General features: G+C 35.0%; 1 protein-coding gene across 2 annotated transcripts in view; it reads left to right on the top strand.

Moving 5' to 3' along the window:
• The window catches only part of RYK (receptor like tyrosine kinase), a 103,441-nt gene that overhangs the window by 68,069 nt on the left and 10,238 nt on the right, over nucleotides 1–25,134 (top strand). For both annotated transcript variants that reach the window (XM_037844643.1, XM_037844641.1), the window contains exons 9-13: nucleotides 936–1,022; nucleotides 6,738–6,807; nucleotides 17,655–17,787; nucleotides 19,045–19,154; nucleotides 19,324–19,483. In XM_037844643.1, coding sequence (XP_037700571.1) covers nucleotides 936–1,022; nucleotides 6,738–6,807; nucleotides 17,655–17,787; nucleotides 19,045–19,154; nucleotides 19,324–19,483 — 560 coding nt within the window. The remainder of the gene's footprint in view (nucleotides 1–935; nucleotides 1,023–6,737; nucleotides 6,808–17,654; nucleotides 17,788–19,044; nucleotides 19,155–19,323; nucleotides 19,484–25,134) is intronic.

The raw sequence follows: 25,134 nt of genomic DNA on the forward strand, positions 1-25,134 counted from the left end.
TCAGAGGCTAAGCAGCTTGCCTTAGGCCATCTAAGGAGTGAGTGGTCAAGCCAGGATTGGAACCCAGGATTGTATGAATCTAAGACTGGTGCCCTTTGGCCTTCCTTTGAAGCTACCTTTTAAAGTTCTGCAGCAGGAAAGAGAGTCTGTTTTTCTTGTTTCAACATTACTCTGAGGCTAAGCCTAGAAACTCATAAATACCTCGGTGGATACCCCATTACTGAGCTCCAATGATTCTTGCTATATAATTAGTTTATTTACTTTAATTCAGAAAGAATTCTTACACACTTAGCTTAGGTATGGCTTTTTTTTTTTTTAACTTTTATTTTGAATTAGAAATGATAGATTTTTTAAATTAAGTTTTGTTGAGATATACTCACATACTGTACAGTCTTCCATGGCGTATGTATAATCAACTATTCATAGTACCATCATATAGTTGTGCATGCATCACCCCAATCAATTTTTGAACATTTTCCTTACACCAAAAAGAATAAAAAGTAAAAGTAAAAAAAAAACACCGAAATCATTGCATCCTTCCCATCCCACCCTATTTTTCATTTAGTTTTTGTCCCCATTTTTCTACTCATCCATCCATACACTGGATAAGGGGAGTGTGAGCCACAAGGTCTTCACAATCACACCATCACATCATGTAAGCTACATAGTTAAACAACCATCTTAAAGAATCATGGCTACTGGGTTGCAGTTCGGCAGTTAGAAATGATATTTTTTGAAAGCAAGTTAAGGCATTTCATAGCAATAGAGGACTTCTAACGGTAAAGACCAAGATTTGGGTCTTTATACTCAAGGGCTAGTATAATGTTGCTCACATATACCCTTGTTATGTTTATTCCAAATTATATTGTACCAGAAAGTTTTATACTTATAATTTTTTAAAGGTTATAACATGGTCTCATTATTTTTCCTTTTAGGTACTTTTGGGCGTATTTTCCATGGGATTTTAATAGATGAAAAAGATCCAAATAAAGAAAAACAAGCATTTGTAAAAACAGTTAAAGGTAGGATTTTTAAAATACCATCTCCATAGTGCTTTCCTATCTAACGTGGCCCCGGTCAGCTCAAGCTTGTCTCAGATTCTCAGTGTGCACAGACCTTTAAATCAGTCTATGTTAAAATAGCTCATAAGGAGGCTAATTCTCTAGATTTGGGTGGTTCTCATTTGGTATAGAAAGTAGAAGTCTGATAAATTAAGGCATTAAGCATTTATTAGGGGCATTAAGCATTTATTAGGTACCATGCAGGCTTCTAGTTAAACTTTGCCTCCGCTTCTCTTCAATGTTACTGTATCTAATTTTGTATTTCTCCTAGGTTAAAATCCTTTGGTACCATTTTGCCTCCTTAAGAAACATTGTTTTCAGTCTCCTGTGGCCCCCCTCCTAATACTAAAGACTATAAAGAAAATTAAAATGACTCTAGACCTACAGTGCCTTATGTGGATGGCCACTGTTTATCTTCCACCCACCTCCTTTTTTTTTTTTTGGGGGGCTCTCATATGTAATACTGCAGGAAATGTCTTTGTGTAGTATTTCTTGGTATATCTGCAGTTGAAATTGCTGAACTAGGTGGTGTGTATATTTAACATTTTGATAGATAATGCCAGATTGTTTTCTAAAAGGTAGCACTTATTTCTATTTTCATGAACAAAATACCTGCTTTTACCTATTTTCCTTTTGGCCATCTTTTGAAATGTGATGCCTGATTTTTAATTTACTGATTTATATAGATTATTCAGTTGACAATTCTCTAACAGAATACATTTTATATAGGGCTTACTCCTTATATGGAAATTTTTTTTTTTTTTTTTTTTTTTTGTCTATCGTGCTCATTTTGAGAGAAAAGGAAAATGTGGTAATCTATAGGGTGCTTAATGTCTGACAGTGTCTGATATAGATTGAGATGATAAGATAATTTCTGAAAGACAAATTTAGTACCTTTAATTTGGAAATTGAGAGAAAAATTCAGTTGTATGACGAAGTAAAAAAATTATGTGAAGTTTACAAAATTAATTGATAAGAACTTGTGTTTCTACATTTACTTAAATGAATTCATGGGAATTATGAAGGATTTATATTTATTGTCTTTAAAATGTAGCATTATATGGATCTAACAGAAAAACCTTTGGAATTTAATTGCATTTAATTTAACGAAATTGCCTATGTAAGGATTCTACAAATACACACATACACAACCACATCCCTTTTAACTTTTCCAAACAAATGGCTTAACTTCAGTCCAGTATTTATTTACCCTCCCTTTTCCTAGCCCCTAAAGCACTTTTAAAGATTAATATTGTTAAATCTCAGTAGGTTTTCTGACTAGTTTTTTTTTTAATGCATTTTTTTCTGCTTAGTTTTGAAAGACATTTTACATACTATTTTTTTATACTTGTAAAATTTGAACCATAACTTCAGTAAAGCAATTGCCTTTTGTTCCGTCCCCATTTTTTAAGGAAATATTTTTCTCTTAATTCTAACATTTCTTCTAGGGTTTGTAAACAGCCTATGGAGAATTTAGAGCTAAGCTATTATTTAATTTGCTCTGAATGAATTTTAAATCAACAAAGGAGGTTTCAGCACAGAATTGGATTGATTTAGGGTTGCAAGAGGGAAAAAGGAAATAATATTGATAAGAAAACACAATGCAGATACTGGGACTGTTTTACAAGATAAGATTTCTCTTTCTGTATATACTTGAATTGCAGTCACTTGGTTGTTTCCGCACCGTATTTCTGTTATTATAATGTTCTGTCTGAGCTGACAGAAACAAGAGAAAGCACAGTGAGTCCTTAGTCAAGATATGTTAAGGTTTACATGAGAGACGAAGAGGAAGTAGTGCATCAGCCACACTGTCATGTACTTTCATCAAAAGTTTTAGAGAGGTTAGTCCATGTGATTGAATATCTTGGAGATGTATTCTTTTGGAATGTTATTTTAACTTTTTTTTAGATTGAAACTATATAGTGCTATAGTGGAAGTTCTTTTCACAAATTTATATGCTTTATTACATGCTATGTGATTAGAAAGTACAATTCAAAATAGAGCAAGAAGTTGTTTTGAGATCATTGTCATTTGCCCTTAGGCATAAGAGTTTGGTATTTTAAAAATTTCATGATTTTGTCAGGCTTAATGGATATTCCAATGTAAATTTCTAGATATTGAAATTGAAAATCTGAATTTCACACCCACATATTGTGAAATTAAATTCCGTATGACAAATTAATCAGTTTGGGGTTATTGGTATTAAGTTTTTTGGTTTTTTTTCTTTCTTTAAATGACCTGACTGCTTATAAAACCAATCCCTACTCTTTACACATCCCATTCTTCCTATTTAACACTCTAGCTCTGCTATTCACCATCTCTGGCAACTTCCCTGTGATTGTCAGCATGTGACAATACAATGCAAATATAAGGCAAAATAGTTGCAAAATGAAATTGCATATCTAGCAAAATATGTGGGACTTTATGTGGGACTTGAGGGATATTGGAGAATTGCTAGATTGACATATTAGCCACCATACAATTTTATCAGAAAAAATGCTTCCTTCAAAAACACAACAGGGCTTCCTTTCTTGTTCACTCTAGGACACAGAAAAGTTAAGACAAAATTAACATTTTTTTTAAAGTTATAACTTCCAGATAAAGTTGGAAGCACTTCTTTGGACTTCATTATTTAGTATGAAATAATAGTCCCTATTTAAGTAGATTCACCTGAAATCTATGGTTCTAAATCTTATCTGCACCTTAGAATTACTTGGGAGCTTTGCAAAATCCAAATGCCCAGACTAATTAAGTAAGAATTCCCAGGGATGGAGCCCCAGCATTAATATTTTTTAAATCCTCCTCCCCTCACCAGGTAATTTCATGTGCAGTCAAGGTTTTAAGTTCTTGTTTTCTTTTATAGCTGCTGAATTTTGTGAAATTTTGGAAAGATGCAAATGTTTTTTGGTTTGCTTTTATCATTTTGTGCTTCCTTGTAACTTTTAGAATGTGTTTTTTTCAAATATATACACCTTGAGGGTAGATTTTCACTCTTTAAAATTAAAAAACTAGGACTAGATTAGGAAAGGAAAAAGTGAATTTTTCCTACTAAGTAGATACAGTTTTTTCTACAATTGAAAGTTTTCTTATTTCATCATCTAGTTCAAGTGTCCCTTGCTAAGAACATGCTTATCACAGTTAAAATCTTGAAAATATTGCATATGAAATGATGCATCCTGAAATTACTTTTTGTTATACTTGGGTCTGCTTACCAGTTGGGGAAAGTAAACTATTAATAATTGACCGGGACTTCCAACTAATTACTAGTTTCCAGTGCTTAAAAAGATCCTTGCAACCCCTCAAAAGTCCTGACCATAATTTTGTTAAAAATTAGTTTGGTTTCAAAAGAGTAGTAATGGCACATTTTGCTATTTATTAAATGATCCAAATTTTAAACAGTTTTTAGACAGCTAGAATTTATTCCAACGGACATTGAAGTAAAGCACCTTTTCCAAAGAAGAATGAAATGTTTCAAGCCCCTTCACCATCACCCCCAATTCAGTTAGATTGGTACAGAAGACTTAAATAGGAGAAATTGTCTGGAAAGGGGACACTGATAGAGAATAATGGGAGAGGGAGTGAGGAAGAGAGTGAGTTTCCTCTGGTAAGACTTGGAAGTAAATGAAATTTGAGATTTTTCAGCCTTGAGGTGAACATGACCTGTATTCATAGTGCCTTGTTTTTATTGTTGGTTGAATATTTTACTAGGTAGGCCTGGGATGTGGATCTTGGCGTTGCCAAACTTGGTATCATTTTCCTTCTTTTATTGAATTTGTCAGAAGAAATTATTATTTTATTATTAATGATGACATAAAAATTATTATTGGTTTCTGTTAAAAGTGCTTTTAAGGCTAAATTTCACTCTTAATTTTGTTTTGATGCCTAGAAACCATTTTTTAAATTAAAACATTTTCAATTTATTATGAAAATTAATGGAAATGTTCTTTTTTTTTTTTTTTTTTTTTAAAGAAGCAAAATAGTCTTTATTCACAGATGATATGATGGGTTCGTAGAAAACCCAAAGGAATCTACAAAAAAGAGATCGATGAAATTTAACAAAAGAAGTTCAACAAAGTTGATGCATATAAGGCCAATATATAAAAGTCAATTGTAGGAAATGTTCTTTTCAAACAGTGGAGAAATTCCTCTGTATTATTGAGGTAGTGGTCCCTATAAGAAGAACAATCCTTGTGGATTTGTGCAAATATTTGATGGCTTAAAAATTCTTTTGGAGGTACAGATTAGAGATTGGTAAATTGGATCATCATATTTTCTTTTCAGAAACAATGAACTAAAAGCCAGTTTTGGTTCTATTTTGTTACTTTGGACCAAAAATCATTAGTTCAGAAACTGAAAGTAAAATGGAATAATTTTTCTAATTTTGGTTATTACATGAAGGGTAACTTATTTTTCTACTAATTTAATATTTTGTTTGTTTGTTTGTTTTTAACTTCAGAGAGGTAAGAAGAAGAAAACAATAAAATGAGCTATAATCTCTGTTGAGAACCCCCATGGTCATTTTTTTATGTTTAAATTTGTAAGGTTAGAAAGTGTGAACAAGTCAGAAAGGTACAAAACATAAATCTTACCATCCTCAAAAATAGCCACTAGGGACAATTTGTTTTGATTCTTTCCTTGAGTAAGGAAAGAAACACACCACATGTATCTGATTTAAAAAAAAAAAACAGCAACAAAAAAAACTCTGTTTTAAAGATATTACTGATTGCACCAAGCACAGAGTTTTGTACCTTGCTTTTTGAATGTAATGTATCTTGGAAATCTCTGTTAGTACATATAAATCTATCTCATTTTTTTCTGAGTAGCAGGGTAGTATTCAGTGTGCTAATTTAAGTAGGTCTCTGTTGATGGATACTTTGTTGATTTTGAGTTTTTAGCTGTTACGATTGAACATACTCCTTATGTTACATATAGATGAGATTTTATGAGTATTATCTGTAGGGTAGAGTCTTAGCAGTAGGATTGATGAAGCAACGGGTATATGCATTTAAAAGTTTGTTAGATATTCCTAAATTGCCTTCCTGAAAGATTGTAACAATTTTTATTCTCCTCCCACCCCACCCCCCACCCCCAAGGTGCTATTGATGAGCCTGTTTCCTCACACTCTTGCCCAAAGTGGCAGATAGCTGAATTTTTCATCTCCTCCAATCTTACAGGGAAAAATAGGGTCGCTTGGTTTAATTTGCAATTCTGTATCTTAGGAATGAGACTGGGTGTCATTTTGTGATTTTGTTGGTTATTTGTATTTCTTTTCTCAATATAAACTATGTGTTTTTTATCTTTTGCCTCTATTTTTTTCCATTAAAGATTTGAATGAGTTCTTTAAAGAAAAAAAGGGAAATTAGCTCTTTATATGCCATATGTGTTGCAGATATTTTTCCATTGGTGTTTTGCTTTCTGCTTTGTTTATGGAACCTTACTGAATTTTAACCTTAATGTTGTCAAATTTAACCTAATGGTGGCTTCTTCATGTTGACCTGTTCAGTGAGACTATCTATGCCAGTGGAACTTTAGGCTAGACCTATTTTAGATTCACCACCCTGTAATTTATAAAGAAAATTTACCTCATAGTCCAAGATAATTATTTACTTATAGCAGAAAATATCAATATCATGTATATAGTATTATCTTTCAATGCAATTTCTTTTCTTCATATAGATCAAGCTTCTGAAATTCAGGTGACAATGATGCTAACTGAAAGTTGTAAGCTACGGGGTCTTCATCACAGGTGAGAGGGGATACCACCCAGCATTTCATGTTAACAATTGTAACATTTTACGCTGCATTTTCATTTTAAGGACATTTTGGTAAGTTCTGAATTGAAAACTTTTTGGAATAGCTAGTTTTTCTGAATATAAAAGTGAAATGCATGTTCATTTAACAAAATTTAAGAATGGTAAGTATAAAGAAGAAAATAAAGAGCAGTGAATAAGCTCGCATCTGGATAATCACAGCTAAACTTTCGAGAAATAGTTTATGCATTTCCGTGAGCATATTTCATTTTTAAAAACTAGGTTGTTTGTATACATAAAAAAAACCTTTCCTATGAAATTTTTCAACATATAAATCAGCAAAGACAAGAATAATCACCAGTAAACCCACTTCCTAGATTCAATGATAGTTAACATTTTGCCATTTTTGCTGGGTATTGGTGTGTGTGTATGTGTATCTATTTATATAGGTGCATATGTAGATATCTTAACACTTTCAGTGTACTTTGGGTACATTTCCCAAAAGAAATGAGGATATTTTCCTATATATCAAAATAGCTTTATTGCTGTCAACAAGATTAACATGCCTATTGTTTAACCTGCTTTTTAATTTAGCAAAACAATGTATTTAACTTTCATGTCAATAATTACAAATCCATGTCCTCTTTTAAAAAAGGCTATAAATAGTTCATTGACTAGATGTAATAACATTTTGTTTAACCAATTCCTTAACATATGGTCATTAGGTCATAGTGTGATTTAAAAAAAAACAACTTGTAGTTCAATATGAAGAATTTCCTTTGAAGCTTGATTATAATTTTGTCACAGAGTTATAACAAAAACTTCTACCTTCTGAGCCAAAAGGTGTTTAAATATAGCATCATAAAGTGTAATAATATCAATTAGGACAAAGATTTGTTGTTGTTGTTTTTTAAACACTAATATAGAGTTAGCTTAATTTGTATGCCTACCGAAAATTTGGTCACACATGTTTTAAAAATGAAACTGTGACCATCCCTGTTGGAAGATATTTATGAACTTCTGATGAAAAAGGATAGAAAATGATGTGTGCTAAAGGAATCATACATTTTAATATCTGCATTTATTTGCACTCTAAAAATTAAAATGACTACACAGAGCTTTTTGTAGTTTTTTTTTTTAATCTTCATTTTATTGAGATATATTCACATACCATGCAGTCATACAAAACAAATCGTACATTCGATTGTTCACAGTACCATTACATAGTTGTACATTCATCACCTAAATCAATCCCTGACACCTTCATTAGCACACACACAAAAATAATAAGAATAATAATTAAAGTGAAAAAGAGCAATTGAAGTAAAAAAGAACACTGGGTACTTTTGTCTGTTTGTTTGTTTGTTTCCTTCCCCTATTTTTCTACTCATCCATCCATAAACTAGACAAAGTGGAGTGTGGTCCTTATGGCTTTCCCAATCCCATTGTCACCCCTCATAAGCTACATTTTTATTTTTTTTTAGTTTTTTTATATGTTGGTTCATGTTCATGTTCAAAAGAATTGAAGAGCCTAATGAGTTCAATAAAATGCTAATAAAATGAAAACTGAGTGTTTTAGGTTGTGATGATAGAATACAAATAAGCTAATATTAAGGACAAATATTTGTGCTTGATTGAATATAAAAGAACTCTCAGATTCTAGGCAATCAAGGCTGAAAGATGCATTACAAGTTGAAAAATCTCAGTACCAGAAAGGAAAGAAACAGTTTCCTTGGGGGAGAAAAAGAGATTTCCTACTGTTAAATTCCTAGGCAGTTATCTCATTTGGCTTATCATATACCGGGAGCATTAATTAGTATAGTGAATAGACATACTTTAGATAGTTTCATTGAAAATTTTTAAAAAGCCAAAGTTGTAATTCCTATGGGCGCCTTTGAGAAAATTGAATGCACAAAATTGAGGAACAGTGAAGATGTCCCTTTAAAGCAGTAAATTCATGTAATTCAAAAATGCTGCCTTCCATTGGCCTGATTTAATCCAAGAATAGAACTCATGATTCATAGAGTTAGGGATGGATAACTCATCCCTTAGACTACATTTAAAAAAAAAGAACAAAAACACATGCTGTTTCCTATGGGCTTTTTTTTCCAATGAAATTTTATTGAGATACATTCACATACCATACAACATTCAAAGTACACAGTCATTTACGGTATCATCACATAGTTGTTCATTCATTACCACAATCAATTTTATGAACATTTTCTTTACTGCAAAAAATAAGAACAAAAATAAAAAAACACCCAAAACAACTAATACTCCTTTTCCCTCCCTATTATTTATTTACCCTCCTTTTTTCTACTCATTTGTTCATATACTGGATAAAGGGAGTGTGAGCCACAAGGTTTTTACAATCACACAGTTACATGATAGTCTTCAAGAATCAAAGATACTGGATTGCAGTTCAACAGTTTCAGGTATTTCCTTCTAGATATTCTAGTACACTAAAAACTAAAAAGGGGTATCTATATAATGCACAAGAATAACCCCCAGAATGACTTCTTGACTCCATTTGAGATCTCTCAGCCACTGAAACTTTATTTTGCTTAATTTCTCTTCCCCCTTTTGATCAGTAAGGCTTTCTCAATCCTGTGATGCCAGGTCCAGGCTCATCCCTGGAAGTCATGTCCCATGTTGCCAGGGAGATTTATACCCTAGGAGTCATAGCCCATGTAGGGGAGTGGGCAGTGTGTTTACCAGCTGGGTGGGCTTAGTGAGAGACAGGCCACATCTGAGCAACAAAAGAGGTTCTCTGAGGGTGACTCTTAGGCACCATTATAAGTAGGCTTAGCCTCTCCTTTGCAATAACAGGCTTCGTAAGGGCAAGCCCCAAGATTGAGGACTTGGCCTACAACAATGGTATTCCCTAATGCTTGTGAGAATATCAGGAATTCCTCAGGTGGGGAAGTTTAATGTTTCCACCTTTTCCCCCAGGCCCTCAAGGGGGCCCTGCAAATACTTCTTACCCTCTGCCCAAATTACTCTGGGATGTATCAGGATTTCACGCTAACCTGTACAAACTAACCAGATCTCATCCCCTATTCAAGGTCCCATGTAATTATGGTGTTTGAATAAACTGACCATAGAAGTTAAATTATATAGCATTCCAGACCATTTTCTAGTTGTTCCTGGCTGTTTACTAGTTGCTCTAGGGCACTAACTAAGTTCCACACCTCCCTTTACTGGCATCTTGCCCTGCCTCCTGCACCTCTATGGGCTTTTGATAAGAGCTGAGTAATGATCAGTTGAAATGTCCTTTTTGGCAGTGTTGGGAGTACTTTGATTTTCTGTTATGGTGATGCTAGACAGAAGAAGCAAAAGCTTTAAATACTAATGCATAATGTTAACCTAGTACTTAGGTACCTAGCCAGTATTCTTGCCCTGATGGAAGGTCTGCCCCACTTCAGTACAGAAGTGGGCTGCAAGGATAAATGTAGATAAAGCTGAGACTTTCCCAAGAAAGAGTTTTATATTTACTATAGCCCTTGAAAGATGCTTTGGCTGAAAAATGTTCAGAGCAAGCAGTAGCAGCCAGGGTACCCTTAGGCTATTGAATAGAGTGACATACTGAATTGGGATTATTTGATACTGAACATACTGTGGCTCAGAAAAGTCTTCTAAAAGCAGGTTAAAACTTGGTCATGGTTAATTGTTCTTCCTGGCAATAAAATGATACCAGGACTCCTAGTTTCTAATAAGCAAAACTTATTGTTAGGGTATAGAAAGTATATTATTCTTGTAATTCACTGTGGCAGTTCATTTCATTTCTAAGGAGACCAGGGCCTACATTTTCCAGTTTGCCCCCTGATGTCTTGACTATTCATGGCTGTGAGTTATATGTAATTGTTCATTCTTTCATTCTAATTTATAAATGCCATTTTCTTCTGGGAACTCTGCTTGTTAACATGGTTTAAAAACGAAATAATTATCTTCAGAAGTCACATGGAATTTATCAAGCAAACTCAAGAAATGACACCTGGTTTCAGATTATTTTATCTTTTTATACTGGTTGTGTAATTCACTATGTTAACTGCATGTTTTTTAATTTTAATTTTTATTTTTTGATTCGTATTTCTTGAGATATATTCACATACAATGCAGTCATACAAAACAAAGTGTACATTCAGTTGTTTATGGTACCATTATATAGCTGTGCATTCATCAAAATTAATTTTTGACATTTTCATTACCACACACACAAAAATAATAAGAATAAAAGTTAAAGTGAAAAAGAACAATTAAAGTAAAAAAGAACACTGGGTGCTTTTTTTCTTTCTTTCCTTCTTTCTTTTCTTCCCCCCCTTTTTCTACTCATCCATCCATAAACAAGACAAAGGAGAGTATGGTCCATATGGCTTTCCCAATCACGTTGTCACCTCTCATAAGCTACCTTTTTATACAGTCATCTTCAAGATTCATGGGTTCTGGGTTGTAGTTTGATAGTTTCAGGTATTTACTGCTAGCTGTTCTAATTCATTAGAACCTAAAAAGAGTTGTCTGTATTGTGCGTAAGAGTGCCCACCAGAGTGACCTCTCAGCTTCTTTCAGAATCTCTCTGCCACTGAAGCTTATTTTATTTCCTTTCACATCCCCCTTTTTGTCAAGAAGATGTTCTCCATCCCACGATGCCGGTCTAGATTCCTCCCTGGGAGTCATATTCCATGTTGCCAGGGAGATTCACTCCCCTGGTTGTCAGATCCCATGTAGGGGGGAGGGTAGTGATTTCACCTGCCAAGTTGGCTTAGTTAGAGAGAGAGAGCCACATATGAGCAACAAAGAGGCATTCTGGAGGAGGCTCTTAGGCACAGTTATAGGGAGGCCTAGGCTCTCCTTTGCAGCAACAGTCTTCCCAAGGGCAAGTCCTGTGGTAGAGGGCTCAAGCCATCAAAACACCAGTCCCCTGTGTCTGTGAGCATGTTAGCAACCATCGAGGTGGGGGAGCCCAATACCCCTGCATTCTCCACCAGCTCCTCAAGGGGGCTCTGCATATTTTTTTCATTTTTTTTAATTAACTTTTTTTTTTAATCAACTGTATCAAACAAAAAATTAAAAAAAAAATAAATTAAAAAAACATTTCAAACAAACCGTATCAAGGGAGTTGAACATGTTCCTACTCTACCCCAAGAAAATAACCTAATATAGCAACATTTCTGTGAACTTGTTCCTACCATACCCATCAGAAATTAACAAACCATAGTCATTCCTGGGCATTCCCAGAACATTAAATTTATCCACGAATAACTTATCTGTTCTTATTGGGTTATCATTCCCCCTTCATTAATTGCTCTCTATCGCTAGTTCCCCTACATTCTACATTATAAACCATTTATTTTAGGAGTGTGTTGTTTAACCTCCAGATGTTTGTGAATTTCCTAAGTCTCTGATGGTTACTGACTTCTAATTATATCCCCTTGTGGTCAGAGAATGTGCTTTGAATAATTTCAATTTTCTTAAATTTATTGAGGCTTGTTTTATGTCCCAACATATGATCTATTCTGGAGAAAGTTCTGTGATCGCTAGAGAAGAATGTGTATCCTGGTGATTTGGGATGTAATGTTCTATATATGTCTGTTAAATCAAATTCATTTATCCTTATTGGTCTTCTGTCTAGTTGATCTATCTATAGGAGAGAGTGATGTGTTGAAGTCTCCCACAATTATTGTGGAAACATCCATTGCTTCCTTTAGTTTTACCAGTGTTTGTCTCATGTATTTTGTGGCACCATGATTGGATGCATAAACATTTATGATTGTAATTTCTTCTTGTTGAATTGCCCCTTTTATTAGTATGTAGTGACCTTCTTTGTCTCTCATAACATCCTTGCATTTAAAGTCTGTTTTATCTGAGATTAGTATTGCTACTCCTGCTTCCTTTGGCTGTAGCTTGCATGAAATATTTTTTTCCATTCTTTCACTTTCAATTTCTTTGTGTCCCTGTGTCTAAGATGAGTCTCTTGTATGCAACATATTGATGGTTCATATTTTTTGATCCACTCTGCTAATCTATATCTTTTAATTACGGAGTTTAATCCATTTACATTCAAGGTTATTACTGTGAAGGCATTTCTTGAATCAGCCATCCTATCCTTTGCTTTATGTTTGTCAGATATATTTTTTACCTCTCTCTCATATTGTCCTTTAATGAACCAATATTGAATCTCTTTAGTACTGAACCTTTCTCCATATCTCGCTCTCCTTTCTTTTGCTTCTCTGTCGGTAAGGCTCCCTTTACTATCTGAGGTAGGGCAGGTCTTTTATTAGCAAAATCTCTTAGCATTTGTTTGTGAAAAATTTAAGCTCTCCCTCAAATTTGAAGGACAGCTTTGTTAGATAAAGTAATCTTGGTTGGAAATTTTTCTCTGTCAGAATTTTCAATATGTCATGCCACTGCCTTCTTGCCTCCATGGTGGCCGCTGAGTAGTCACTACTTAGTCTTATGTTGTTTCCTTTGTATGTGGTGAATTGCTTTTTCTCTTGCTGCTTTCGGAACTTGCTCCTTTTCTTCAGTATTTGACAGTCTGATCAGAATATGTCTTGGAGTGGGTTTATTTGGATTTATTCTATTTGGAGTTCGCTGGGCATTTATGCTTTGTGTATTTATATTGTGTAGAAGGTTTGGGAAGTTTTCCCCCAGAATTTCTTTGAATACTCTTTCTAGAGCTTTACCCTTCTCTTCCCCTTCTGGGACACCAATGAGTCTTAAATTTGGACGTTTTATTTTTTCTATTATATCCCTGAGGTCCATTTTGATTTTTTTGATTTTTTTCCCTATTCTTTCTTTTGTTCTTTCATTTTCCGTTCTTTGGCCCTCAAAGTCACTGATTCATTGTTCAGCTTCCTCTAGTCTTGTGCTGTGAGTATCCAGAATCTTTTTAATTTGGTCATCGGTTTCTTTTATTTCCATAAGATCATCTATTTTTTTATTTACTCTTGCAATTTTTTCTTTATGCTCTTCTGGGTCTTCTTCATGTCTTTTATATACTGCGCCATGCTCTTCTTCATGTCCTTTATATCCAGTGCCATGCTCTCGTTGTTTGTCTTTAGTTCTTTGATTAATTGCTCCAAGTACTGTGTCTCCTCTGTTCTTTTGATTTGGGTGTTTGGGTTTAGGTTATCCATATTGTCTGGTTTTTTCATACGCTTTAAAATTTTCTGTTGTTTTTGGCGTCTTGGCATTTGCTTTACTTGATAGGGTTCTTTTAGGATATGTAATATTATTCAAAGTCTAATCTCTAATTTGTCAGATCTACAGCTTGGTGGCATACACTTTCTCTAACTAACCAGCAGATGGTGTCCATGAGTCATCTGTTCTCCTCAAGTCAGTTCTCCCCAACTTTGTCTTTTTGGTATGTGGGGGTCTGATTCTTGTGGGGTCCAAATGGTGCACCAAGTTTGGGTGTGTTGTTGGTGCTGTCCGCCCTGAATGTGGGGCATGTGTCTGAGCGGTTAGAGGGGGAGGGCAGCTTGAATAATCGAACCTGCCAGGTGTTCCTGGAGATTTAAGGCTATTGCAAGAGTCTAAACCTTCATTTCAGTCTTGCCACAGATTGTCTCTGCCGCTGACCCACAAGTCCTTGCTGTTGGCGTATGATCCCTGGGATTTCTGAGTGGGTTCCTCTTCCAAGCCGTGCCCTTCTAGGGCCTCTGCTGAGGGAAGGTTGTGCTACGTCACAAGTGCGCACTGTCCCTCAAGGGAGGTTCTGGGCCGCCGGGCCATGTAGGCACTTTCCCAGCCTTCTGTAAGGGTGGCTGTATGGGGCATGTTAATTTCCCCCTTTTCGCACAGCTCCGTCTTCCTAGCTCCAGGACTATTAGCTGTGGGTGCACAAAAGGCTACTGTTCACGCCTGATATTGTGGCATGTGTGCATGATGCTGGAAACACTTCCTGTCACACTGGGTTTTTTTTAGTGCAGCTCTGGGCGGTGGTGCCGGTGCCGGGCAGGAGCATTCCCAGCCTGCCAGGAAGATGGCTGCAAGCCGTGTGGTTATTTTCCCCTTTTGGCTCACCTCTGCCTTCCTCACTCTGAGACAGTTAGCAGTGGGTGAGTGAAAGGCTGTCTTCCACACCAGATATTGAAGTGTACCCGCAGCCTGTTACTGCCATGCTTCACTATGCAGTTCTCGCTGCCGTATCTGCAGCTGCTTTGGGGTTTTTTAAAAAAGAGCTAGTCCACCTCCAAACGCCAAGCCACTGTTTCCAACACCACAGCGTGGCTGCCAGATATTCAGCAGGCTTATTCACTCCTTTCATAATGTGGACTCCCAGTTTCACCAAGTGCATGGTCCCTGTGGATTTAGTAGACCTTGTCAGACGGTGCATCGCTGAAACTGGTGTTCTGGGTCACTTCCTGGCTTTTATCTAGTATTTTTCATGGAGGTGTATTTTTGCCCTGTCTCTCCTAGCCTCCATCTTAGGTTCTCCCCCTACTGCATGTTTTTAACATCCCATGAGTAAAGGTTGAAATGGTATTGAGATGTTTTAAAGCATTCTGAAATCCTTTCTTTTCACTCCTTTTTCCGCTGGAATTTGTAAGAAAATTTTTATTTCACGTTAAAATAGCTGTGTACATAAAAGATAGATTTCAGACTATTTTAATTACATCAGAAATCCTTCATATCAAAGTATTCTCTTGAGCTACTGCTACTTGTAGTTGGGCATTTCCATTGACCCATGGATGCCTGATGGTGGGTGCTTCTTACGCTGAACTCCTCCCAGATATTGCTCTGCAAGTATATGTTGCAAGACAGAATTGCCTGCAGTTCCTTGTTTCACACTCCCAAAGGACCTATCTTTCCTTTATCTTGTTCTTCTACTGCACTCCTTCTGCTCTCATTCACTCTTCTCACATCCCAGATTCCTCTCTTTTCCTTCATAAGATGGGAAGAATGAAGAGCAACCATTTGTACTTTTAAATATTTTCATGCAGCTTGTTACTTCTCCCATAGGGTTTTTAATCTTAACAGTAGTAGAATAAAAGATTTGACCTCATTCAACTGTCTCACTGTGCCTAGATGAAATACCTTTAACTCTGCTCAATGAAAACCATCACAACAAAAGGAGCAAAGATAAAATCTTTTAGGGGTTGAAGAGGATGGGCAGCTCATCCATCATATTATCCCTGAAATCGTGGTATGCTCAGGTTAATTCTGAGATTCAGTGTGAAGGAGGCTCCTCCTTGCTAACCTGAGAGGAAGTATCCAGTGGTCCAGGGGAAATCGCAAGAGTTTTAGAATCAGTTTTTCTCCATGTACTTGCTATTTGTCCTTTGCAGGTTACCTAATTTCTCTCTCCACATGTTTCCTTGCCTGTAAAATGGGGCTAATAATTACTCCCATTCTTAGGATGTAATGCAGGTAGAAACATTACAGAGTTAACCTTGTACAGATTTACTGATCCCTCATGTGAGTCCTCATTTTCCCAGCTCCTCAGGGTCAATGATTTCATTGTGTTAGTAACTCCTGCACAATAGGAGGGGAACCACAGTTTTGCCCCTTGTGCATTGTTAGTCATATGAGGAATTTTATGACTGGTTTTAGAAGTTATGCATGCTCAATTGAAACCATTTAAGAAATACAAAAGTAAGGTAGAAAGTATCTGTAGTCTCACAACTCAAAGACAGCACTTAGCTTTTTGTATCTTTCTATGCACAATTTTTATTTTCTCTATATTTGTTAATATCCTGCAAACATGTGAGTTTTGTATCTTATTTTCCTGTAAAGTAAGCTTTTACTCATATTCTTAACATTATTTTGTGCTTATTTAATTGTTAGATATTATCTTATTTGATAGTACTGTTCCTTTTTGGACGTTCAGGTTGCTTGCAACATTTTGCTGTTAATATTGCGTTAACTATTCTTGTTCATATAACCTTTTATGTTTGATATTTCCTTACTAAACACCTTAGGAATAGCATTTGCTAAGTTAAAGAATATGAACATTTTTGAGGCTATTATTTCTTTGTTTATCAAAAATTTTTAAGTGCTTGTTATATATGAAACAATACAAAGAATTGGGTGTAAAAATAAGAATCCATGATAGCTTTTTGCATTTTACCAGTTTTCAGGTTAGTGAGGAAGATGAAGTATTTATGTAAAAATTTACATAACTTGGAGAACCTTAACAGATATTTCCAGATATCATTGGAAGAAATGCTATTAGTCCAATAGGATGAAACATACGTATCTATGCAACAGAAATTGAAATAGAAGAAAGATTACCTGCTATATGCTTGATTTTATTTTGTATATCATAGCATTCTTTTACTGTTGGTGAGATCCTTATGCATAGATGGAGAAACTAAGGCTAAGAAAAAGATAGAGATATAAATGATAAATCTAGGATTCAAAAATCTGATTTTAAATCCCCTGTGAGCAGCTAAGGATTTCTTGGCTTTTGTGGCAATTTCAGCCTTGTAGAGTTTTTGATTATATTGTGTGCAGTCTGGATTGGGGCTTTTTAAAAAAGTTTGATGATGGAATAAATGGGATTTCATCATAGTACGAACATTTCATGGGCATATTTGACTAACCTTAGGAGTAAAGATTTATTGAGGCCAAAGTGTTGTCTTCAGAAAATCCAGCCCACAGGAAACAACTTTGAGTTTATAATTTTTCCTTATCAGGAACGTGTACACATTGGGGACATTTAAGTCTGGTTTAAAATGTAGAGCATTTATAATTTTACATTTTTAACTATCTTGTTTTTATTATGTTTGGGATTTTTATTAGGTTATCTATATGTTATTATAAACTTTTCATTAAAATAAGCTCCTGAGTTTTAAATTTTCACTTATGTTTTTCCCAATTTCTTATTATTTTATAGAAATCTTTTGCCTATTACTCATGTGTGTATAGAAGAAGGAGAAAAGCCCATGGTGATATTGCCTTACATGAATTGGGGGAATCTTAAATTGTTCTTAAGGCAGTGCAAATTAGTAGAGGCCAATAATCCTCAGGTGAGAAAAATTTGCCAATTATTTACTGGTAGCTTCTGATAATTGAAAGTAGGTGTCAACATTCTTATATATAAACTGTTTAAAGGTCTGCCAAAAGAAACTAAAAAAAAAAAAAAAAAAAAAAAGTCCATAGAACTATTTATAACCTGTTGAGTAAAAGAAAAAAAAGATGGTTTTAATTCCTTTCTTGAGGCTTATACTTTGCTGATGTTTTTCTTTATAGTCCTATTGTGTATGTATTTATAGTTACATCAACCCCCATGTAACACCATCTTAGATAGTTTCCTGGTAACTCTTTGAAGACAATTTTACTAGTCTTCCTTCTAGGAATGAACCAGACTTTACAGAGTTATTTGCTTCCATACTGTACCAAAATTTGGTGGTAATTAGAGGGTTAGATTGTGGGGTACAATTGGGTATTTTCTTAATATGCTTGGCTTTAAGACTTGAGTTATCTAAGAGTTTCTCTCTTAACACTGCTTGTGCATATAGCTGTGAAGTGTTTGGTCAGCTTTTTAATGCTTTATGATGGTAGTGGTGTAAGTCCTGGTGAGTGTTTTGCTGCTAGCTGTATCTTATAGTTCTTTTAAATTGGTTTTAGGATTTATAACAATGTACTTAGTACAGTTGCCAGAAGAAAATGAATTCAAAGGCTGCATTGAGTATTTAGCTTAGTATGAATGATATGCCTGTAAATAGACAGGATTAAAGCTGGGGTTCCCACAAGTGGCTGGAGGCTGTAGCCTATCAGCATCACCTGGGAAAGAATTTCATTCCTCAACCCATAATACTGGCATGCATTTAAAGGAAGCATATCAGTAGAGAGTGCTTTAGATTTGTGTTATTTTAAAAATGGCCCCCAAGGGATTATCTCCTAATAAGAATTACTGTTTTCAAAGAAAAGAAGTTATTGGATAATAAGCATTTGAAATATTACCTTGAGAATTCAGCATTCATTAAATATATATTTATTGATCAGCTACTGTATGTGCTAGGTATTGGGGAGATAACATACCTAGCAGATGAGAGGAGATAGTCATGTAAATTGTAAATTAAATTTAAGGATGAAAAGAACTATAATCAATATAAGTACAGGGAGCTATGGATTCATATTCTTGGTTAAGAGTAGCTTTTTAAAATTCAGTGTGTAGATGTGAAGTAATGGTCTTATATGGAGTAGGAATATGTAATAAAATAAATGGCAGCTATCATAATTTTTGTGTTGATTGTAAACATTGTCATTTTCTGTTAACACAGGCAATTTCTCAACAAGACCTAGTACACATGGCCATTCAGATTGCCTGTGGAATGAGCTATCTGGCCAGAAGAGAAGTCATCCACAAAGATCTAGCTGCTAGGAATTGTGTGTAGGTGCCATGAACCTGTCACTTTTATTTGATGTTTGGTGCTCCCTGGATTTGGAGTTCTCTCCAAGAGCCACAGTGGGGATTATGTTGTATTGAAGGATAACCGTGATCCTTACATTTTAAAATTTTGATTGCTTTTGTTGTTCATGTCTTGACTTCTACTTTCCAGCATTGATGATACACTTCAAGTTAAGATCACAGATAATGCCCTCTCCAGAGACTTGTTCCCCATGGACTATCACTGTCTAGGGGACAATGAAAACAGACCAGTTCGATGGATGGCTCTTGAAAGTCTAGTTAATAATGAGTTTTCCAGCGCTAGTGATGTGGTAAGTGCTGGGACCCCTGGATATCAACAAAATTGAGAAAAAGCTTTCTGGTTTTGTGTTTTTTTTTTAATCTGGTAACTAACTGTTCACTGAAAATTTTCATCCTTAAAGCAAGTGTAGTTAACTACACTCCAATTTATGGAGTGAAACTGTGGGCCAGCATGGTGTGCAGTCTCTTTGCATGTCATCTTCAAATTCACCCTGGGAGGGGGACATTGTTAACACTATGTGGTAGACACTTTTATCCCAGTTTTAAAGATGAGAATATAGACGCTTAGAGAGCTAATAGTAATTTGATATTTTTCTTTTGTGTGTAAGTCTCAGAATGACCCAGTGGTTGCCAGGTCATAAAGATATATTATGTTCTTTTTTCAAATGACTGCTTCCCAATATATGGCCTATTATTTTATTATTCCCCACATGTCACTCTCTTCCTTTTGTCAGTTTCTGGGTGGTTCTGCCTATTTGGACAGGTCGTATAAATTGGATCCCTTTTGCTTAGCATTGCATAATTTCAGAGGTCACATCTACTTGTGTATATTTTGCAGTTGTGCTTAATTGTTTTTAATTCCTGTCATTTGGATTTTTAGTCTGATTTGAAAGTTTAAGCTTAATTTAATTTATTTCATAACTCTTCCCTGGTGATCTTTATTACTGTAGCAGAACAGTTAGATAGTAGGTAAAACTTCTGCTTGTAAGATCCCTTGTGTGATCACTCAGTAATGTCTGTTATTGTTACATGTAAAACCTTATAGAGTAATTTACCTCAAAGTTTCAACTGTTAAGAATTGAGTTTACTGTATCATTGTATCTTGTGTCTTGATATATTTTATGTATAATTTAGGGTTAGTCTTTTACTTCTAAGTTTGTATGCTTTAAGGATTTCTATTTAAATGCACTTTTCCTTAGTGTATTAGTTTTCTGTGGCTACTTAACAAATTACCACAGTCTTGGTGGATAAAACAACGGAAATTTTTTCTCTCACAGTTCTGGAGACCAGAAGTCTGAAATCAAGGTGTAGGCAGGACCATGCACTCCCTCTGGAAGCTCTAGGAGAGAAACCTTCCTTGCCTCTTCCAGCTTCTAGTGGCAGTTGACATTCCTGGGCTTGTGGCTACATCTGTCTTTGTTGTCGTCACATTGCCTTCTCATCCATGTGTGTCTATCCCTCCCTCTACTTCTCTCTTATAAGGATATGTGTGATTACATTTAGAGCTTATCCAGATAATACAGGGTAAGTTCTTCCTCTCAAGATTCTTAATCAAATCTGCCATCTAAGGTGATACTCACAGGTTCTGGGCATTCAGATGTGGAAACATGTTGGGACCACCATTAAGCCCACTACACTCAGAAATTGAGATTTTCAAAAATTTCCTTATTGAATAACTTATATTCCAATTTAAAATCCTTTAATTAAAGAGAAAAATTTGATAAGAGAAAAAAACTAATTATAATCTACTAATTTTTCTTTCTTTTCCAGAAGCTGGAGTATTTGATAAAAAGTGTTCACTTGATGAATGAACAGTTTACTTAACATATTTTGGACTTCTTTTTTCTGTAAATTAACGTCTTTGTACACATCTTCAAGATACTTTAACATGATTTAAAATGAACTATTCTCTGTGGGCAGAGTAAATATGAGTGATTACGGGAAGGGATGTTACGTGTTTCATGGAGCAGCTGCAGAGGTTAACAGTGGGACAGAAACCTATTTCATGTTGCCCACAGCCTTTCCCACCTAGAGACATGGAGTATTAGGGGTAGGGGGGGAAATACATCCAGACTCTTAGATACTGAACTCTAAGGGTTCGGTTTGAATGGCAGTGGGGAATTAGGCCTATTCTGGTTTTTTTTTTTCCCCCAGAGCTTTGATAATAAAACTTCTACCTGTAGTGTTAATGTCTAGAAGTTAAAATTCTAAAGAAAGCAATACAAGCAAAGCAACTTACAGTTTCAGTAGTTATTTGGGAGAACCTGGTCTTTTAGGGGAAGGGAACAATTGCTTTTTTTCTTTTTGATTTTTATTTTTCTCAAATAATTTGTACAGTGAAAGAAGAGTTTGATTTTAGACCAGCACCCAGCTCATATATTGATTGACAGTAAAGATCAATTGCTTTCTTTTATAAGGAATGCGTTTTTAGACTTGTGAGGATTTTATTCAGAATTTCTGAATTGTAACTGGAATTCTTTACCAGTTTATACATTAAGCAAAGCTATTTCTATGGGAAAAAAATGGTTTTGACTTTGATTTTAGAATGTAGTTTTAAAACATATTAATTCAGTTAGAATGGTGTGTGTAGCTTTCAAATCCACTCACCCCTTTAGTAGAAAAGCATGCTTCCAAGCATTGTTGAATGCAAAAAAAGTAGAAGAAACTCCTCAATGTTTACTTTGAAAATCTCATTCCATAGTTGAATGAAAAGGTGAATTCACTCATCTTTGGATGTAAATATTTTTTTCAGTAGTTGATTTTGAAAATTTGTGATTTTGTCGCTCATTGAAACATAATATAGTTGCACTAGCTGCATTAACTGAAATGAGGTGGCAGTTGTGGTGAATCCAAAGGTCAGGAAATAGAAGATGTTTCTCAGCTGACAGTCATCAAGTATTTTGTGTAACTTCACAATGTAACTTCAAGAGATTAAAAATTGTTTGATTATTCTCTTTGTAAAAGGAGTATTATTAGCTGATATTTCAGAGGGATATGCAACATGGCCAGTAATGCTGTTTGCTTGCACAATGGAGGCCCCCAAAATATGCATTGCTTAATTTTTAACACATTTACTTCCGTGTAGGTATTACATTCAAAATTCATGATACAAAAAGATATATAGTGAAAAGTTTCCTTCCGGGTCCTGTTTCCTAGCTACCCATTTCCCCTTCTCCTAGTTAATCATTATTATTAGCTCCAAATACATCCCTCCAGAGATATTCAGTATGTCTAATAATACCTACTTGTTGTCATTTTTCTCCTTCTTACAAATGATGGCATCCTATATGTATCCTTCTGAACCTTGCTTTTCTCACTTGCAAATTAATTTTGGAGACTAAGTCATAGCTCTGTAGAAATAATGCCTTTTTAAATTTAACACCTGCAAATTATTCAATTCGTATGTATTTAACCAAACCTATATAAAACCTTACATAAAAAATCCATATATAACCATACATTAAAATATTTTTTTAAAATAACGTTTATGATCAAACATATTTTCCAGGAACTCTAGAGTAAAAGTTATGTTAGATGATATACTTTTAACCAGTGAGATTAGATTAACAATACTTCTCTCTGCAAAGTTATCATTATCTCTTCAACTGAGTACATTGCCATGTATTAACTTGTGTAGTTAAGCAGAATATTTCAAAATCATACTTAGAATTAGATGGTTTATGATTATGATATTTTTACAATTTTGCGAGAGTTCACATATTTTATGTAAAAGTCTATCTTCTGTCAGAATGTAGTCATATCAAATACCTTGTTGCTGCTAAACACTTGACAGTTTTATTTTCAGAAATCACCATGAGCTTAATGGTGAGCAGCTTCCCAGGAGAATTAATTTAAAGCCATAATTACTTTCAGTGTGTCTTAGCATAAACTTACTTGAAATATCTGTGTGACCCAAATTCTTCTGAGCTGTACTTAGCACACAATGGTGAGAATATCCATTAATATTAATAACATGGTTAATTCCTAAACTGCTCAGATTTGTCTTTAAAAAAATTTTTTTTTTTAATTAGAGGAGTTGTAGGTTTATAGAAAAATCATGTAAAAAATAAAGCATTCCTATATACCTCCGTGTTATTGGCACTTTGCATTTATGTGGTACCCTTGTTATAATTAATGAAAGAATATTAAAATTGTACTATCAACTATATAGTTAATATATATAGTTTACATTAGGTGTAATTTTTTCCCTTATACTACCCTATTATTAACAAATTGTATTAGTATGGTACATTTGTTAATAATTCATAAAAGAATATTTTTATACTTGTCTTATTAACTATAGTCCATTATTTACAATAGGATTTGCTGTGTCACACAGTCTGTTTTATTTTTTTTTATTCTAGTAACATAAAAATGACCTAAAATTTCTTCTTTAACTACATTCACATATATAATTCAGTATTATTAATTACACTTAGAATAATGTGCCACCATCATCACCATCCATTTCTAAAACTTTACAATCAACCTAAATAGAAGTTCTAAACAAATTAAGCACTAACTCCCCATTCTCTACCCCCAGTCCAGCCCCTGGTAACCTATATTCTATATTCTAATTCTGAGTTTGCTTATTCTATTCAGTTTGTATCATTGAGATCATACAGTATTTGTCCTTTTGTGTATGGCTTATTTCACTCAGCATAATGTCTTCAAGGTTCTTCCATGTTGTCTCTTGTATTAGGACTTCTTTCCTTTTTATAGCTGAATAGTATTCCATTGTGTGCATATACCACCTTTTCTCCCTCTTGTCTAGGATTTTATTTTTGATTGGTTTTTTTTTTTTTTTTAAATTCAGTTTTATTGAAATATATTCACAAACCATACAGTCATCCATGGTATACAATCAACTGTTCACAGTATGATCATATAGTTATGCGTTCTTTTGATTGGTTTTGTGTTAAGAGTCTTCTCTGATGCTCAGTCCAACTTATTCTAGACCTTTAGAGTAGTCCAACTTTAACTCTTCAGATTTTTTCAGCTCTTCTTCATCTTATTCTTGCCCTGGATATGTGGTACAATTTTTAAGATTGCACTTTTTGTGCAGTTGTTTCACTTCCAGGAGAATGCTTCCTTTCCTCTGTTCATCTCCAGGAATCTTAATCTGTCGGCTTTTGTGCAGAATTTTCTCCCCAGCTCCTCTCTCAGTGCCGCCTTTTCCTTAGACTTTTCAGTTCTGGGTCCTATTCTGTCTTACAGTAGTTCACTTCAAAATTCCCCCCTCCTCCCTGCCTTTCTTTTTTTTTTTTTAAACTGTGAGAATTTTCTGCCTCTGTCCTGCCCTGGGGACCCTGATGGGGTCAATCCAGAAAGGTGGTTCAGTCTAAAAAGGTCTGTTTTGCCTTTAGATTGTCCAGCCAACAGAAACTGAATTGATTGAGTGCACCTTTTGCCAACAGTTTATAGTTCTGCCATGGTCTCTTTCTCTCTCTTTCTCTTTTTTTCCCTTGGGAGCCCTTTTGTATGCAGCACTTCTCAGCAGCTTGTGTTCTGCCCTGGGTCTCTGTGCACTTGGGTCCCTGTGCTTGGATATGCATAGGATTCTAACTCACTGCTATGAATGGCTCTATAGTCTTGCCTATATGGCAGAAGGGATCTGGGCTTGGCTGCTTCTGCACCACTCCCAAGCTGTGCACAACCAAGTGAAAGGGAGAGGGAGGGCTCTGTACTGACAGGTCTGGAATGGAAATTTTATACCTGATATTTTTCTTTTTCTTTGTTGCAGCTTTTGTAGAGTCCTCCTCCAGTCATCCTCCAGAGTGCTAAGCAAGTGGGATTTGTCCTCTTATTAGCTGATTTCTGGGGAAACTTTTTCGGGGGATGTCTCTTTTGTTGATGACGTCATTGCCCAGACTTTTCTTTTGTGATTCATGTCAATTTGTTTCCTTTTTTAAAAAATTACATATTCTTTGAATACCTTTTT

This window comes from Choloepus didactylus, chromosome 1 (assembly GCF_015220235.1).
Source record: "Choloepus didactylus isolate mChoDid1 chromosome 1, mChoDid1.pri, whole genome shotgun sequence".
In the NCBI taxonomy this organism is placed as follows: domain Eukaryota; kingdom Metazoa; phylum Chordata; class Mammalia; order Pilosa; family Megalonychidae; genus Choloepus; species Choloepus didactylus.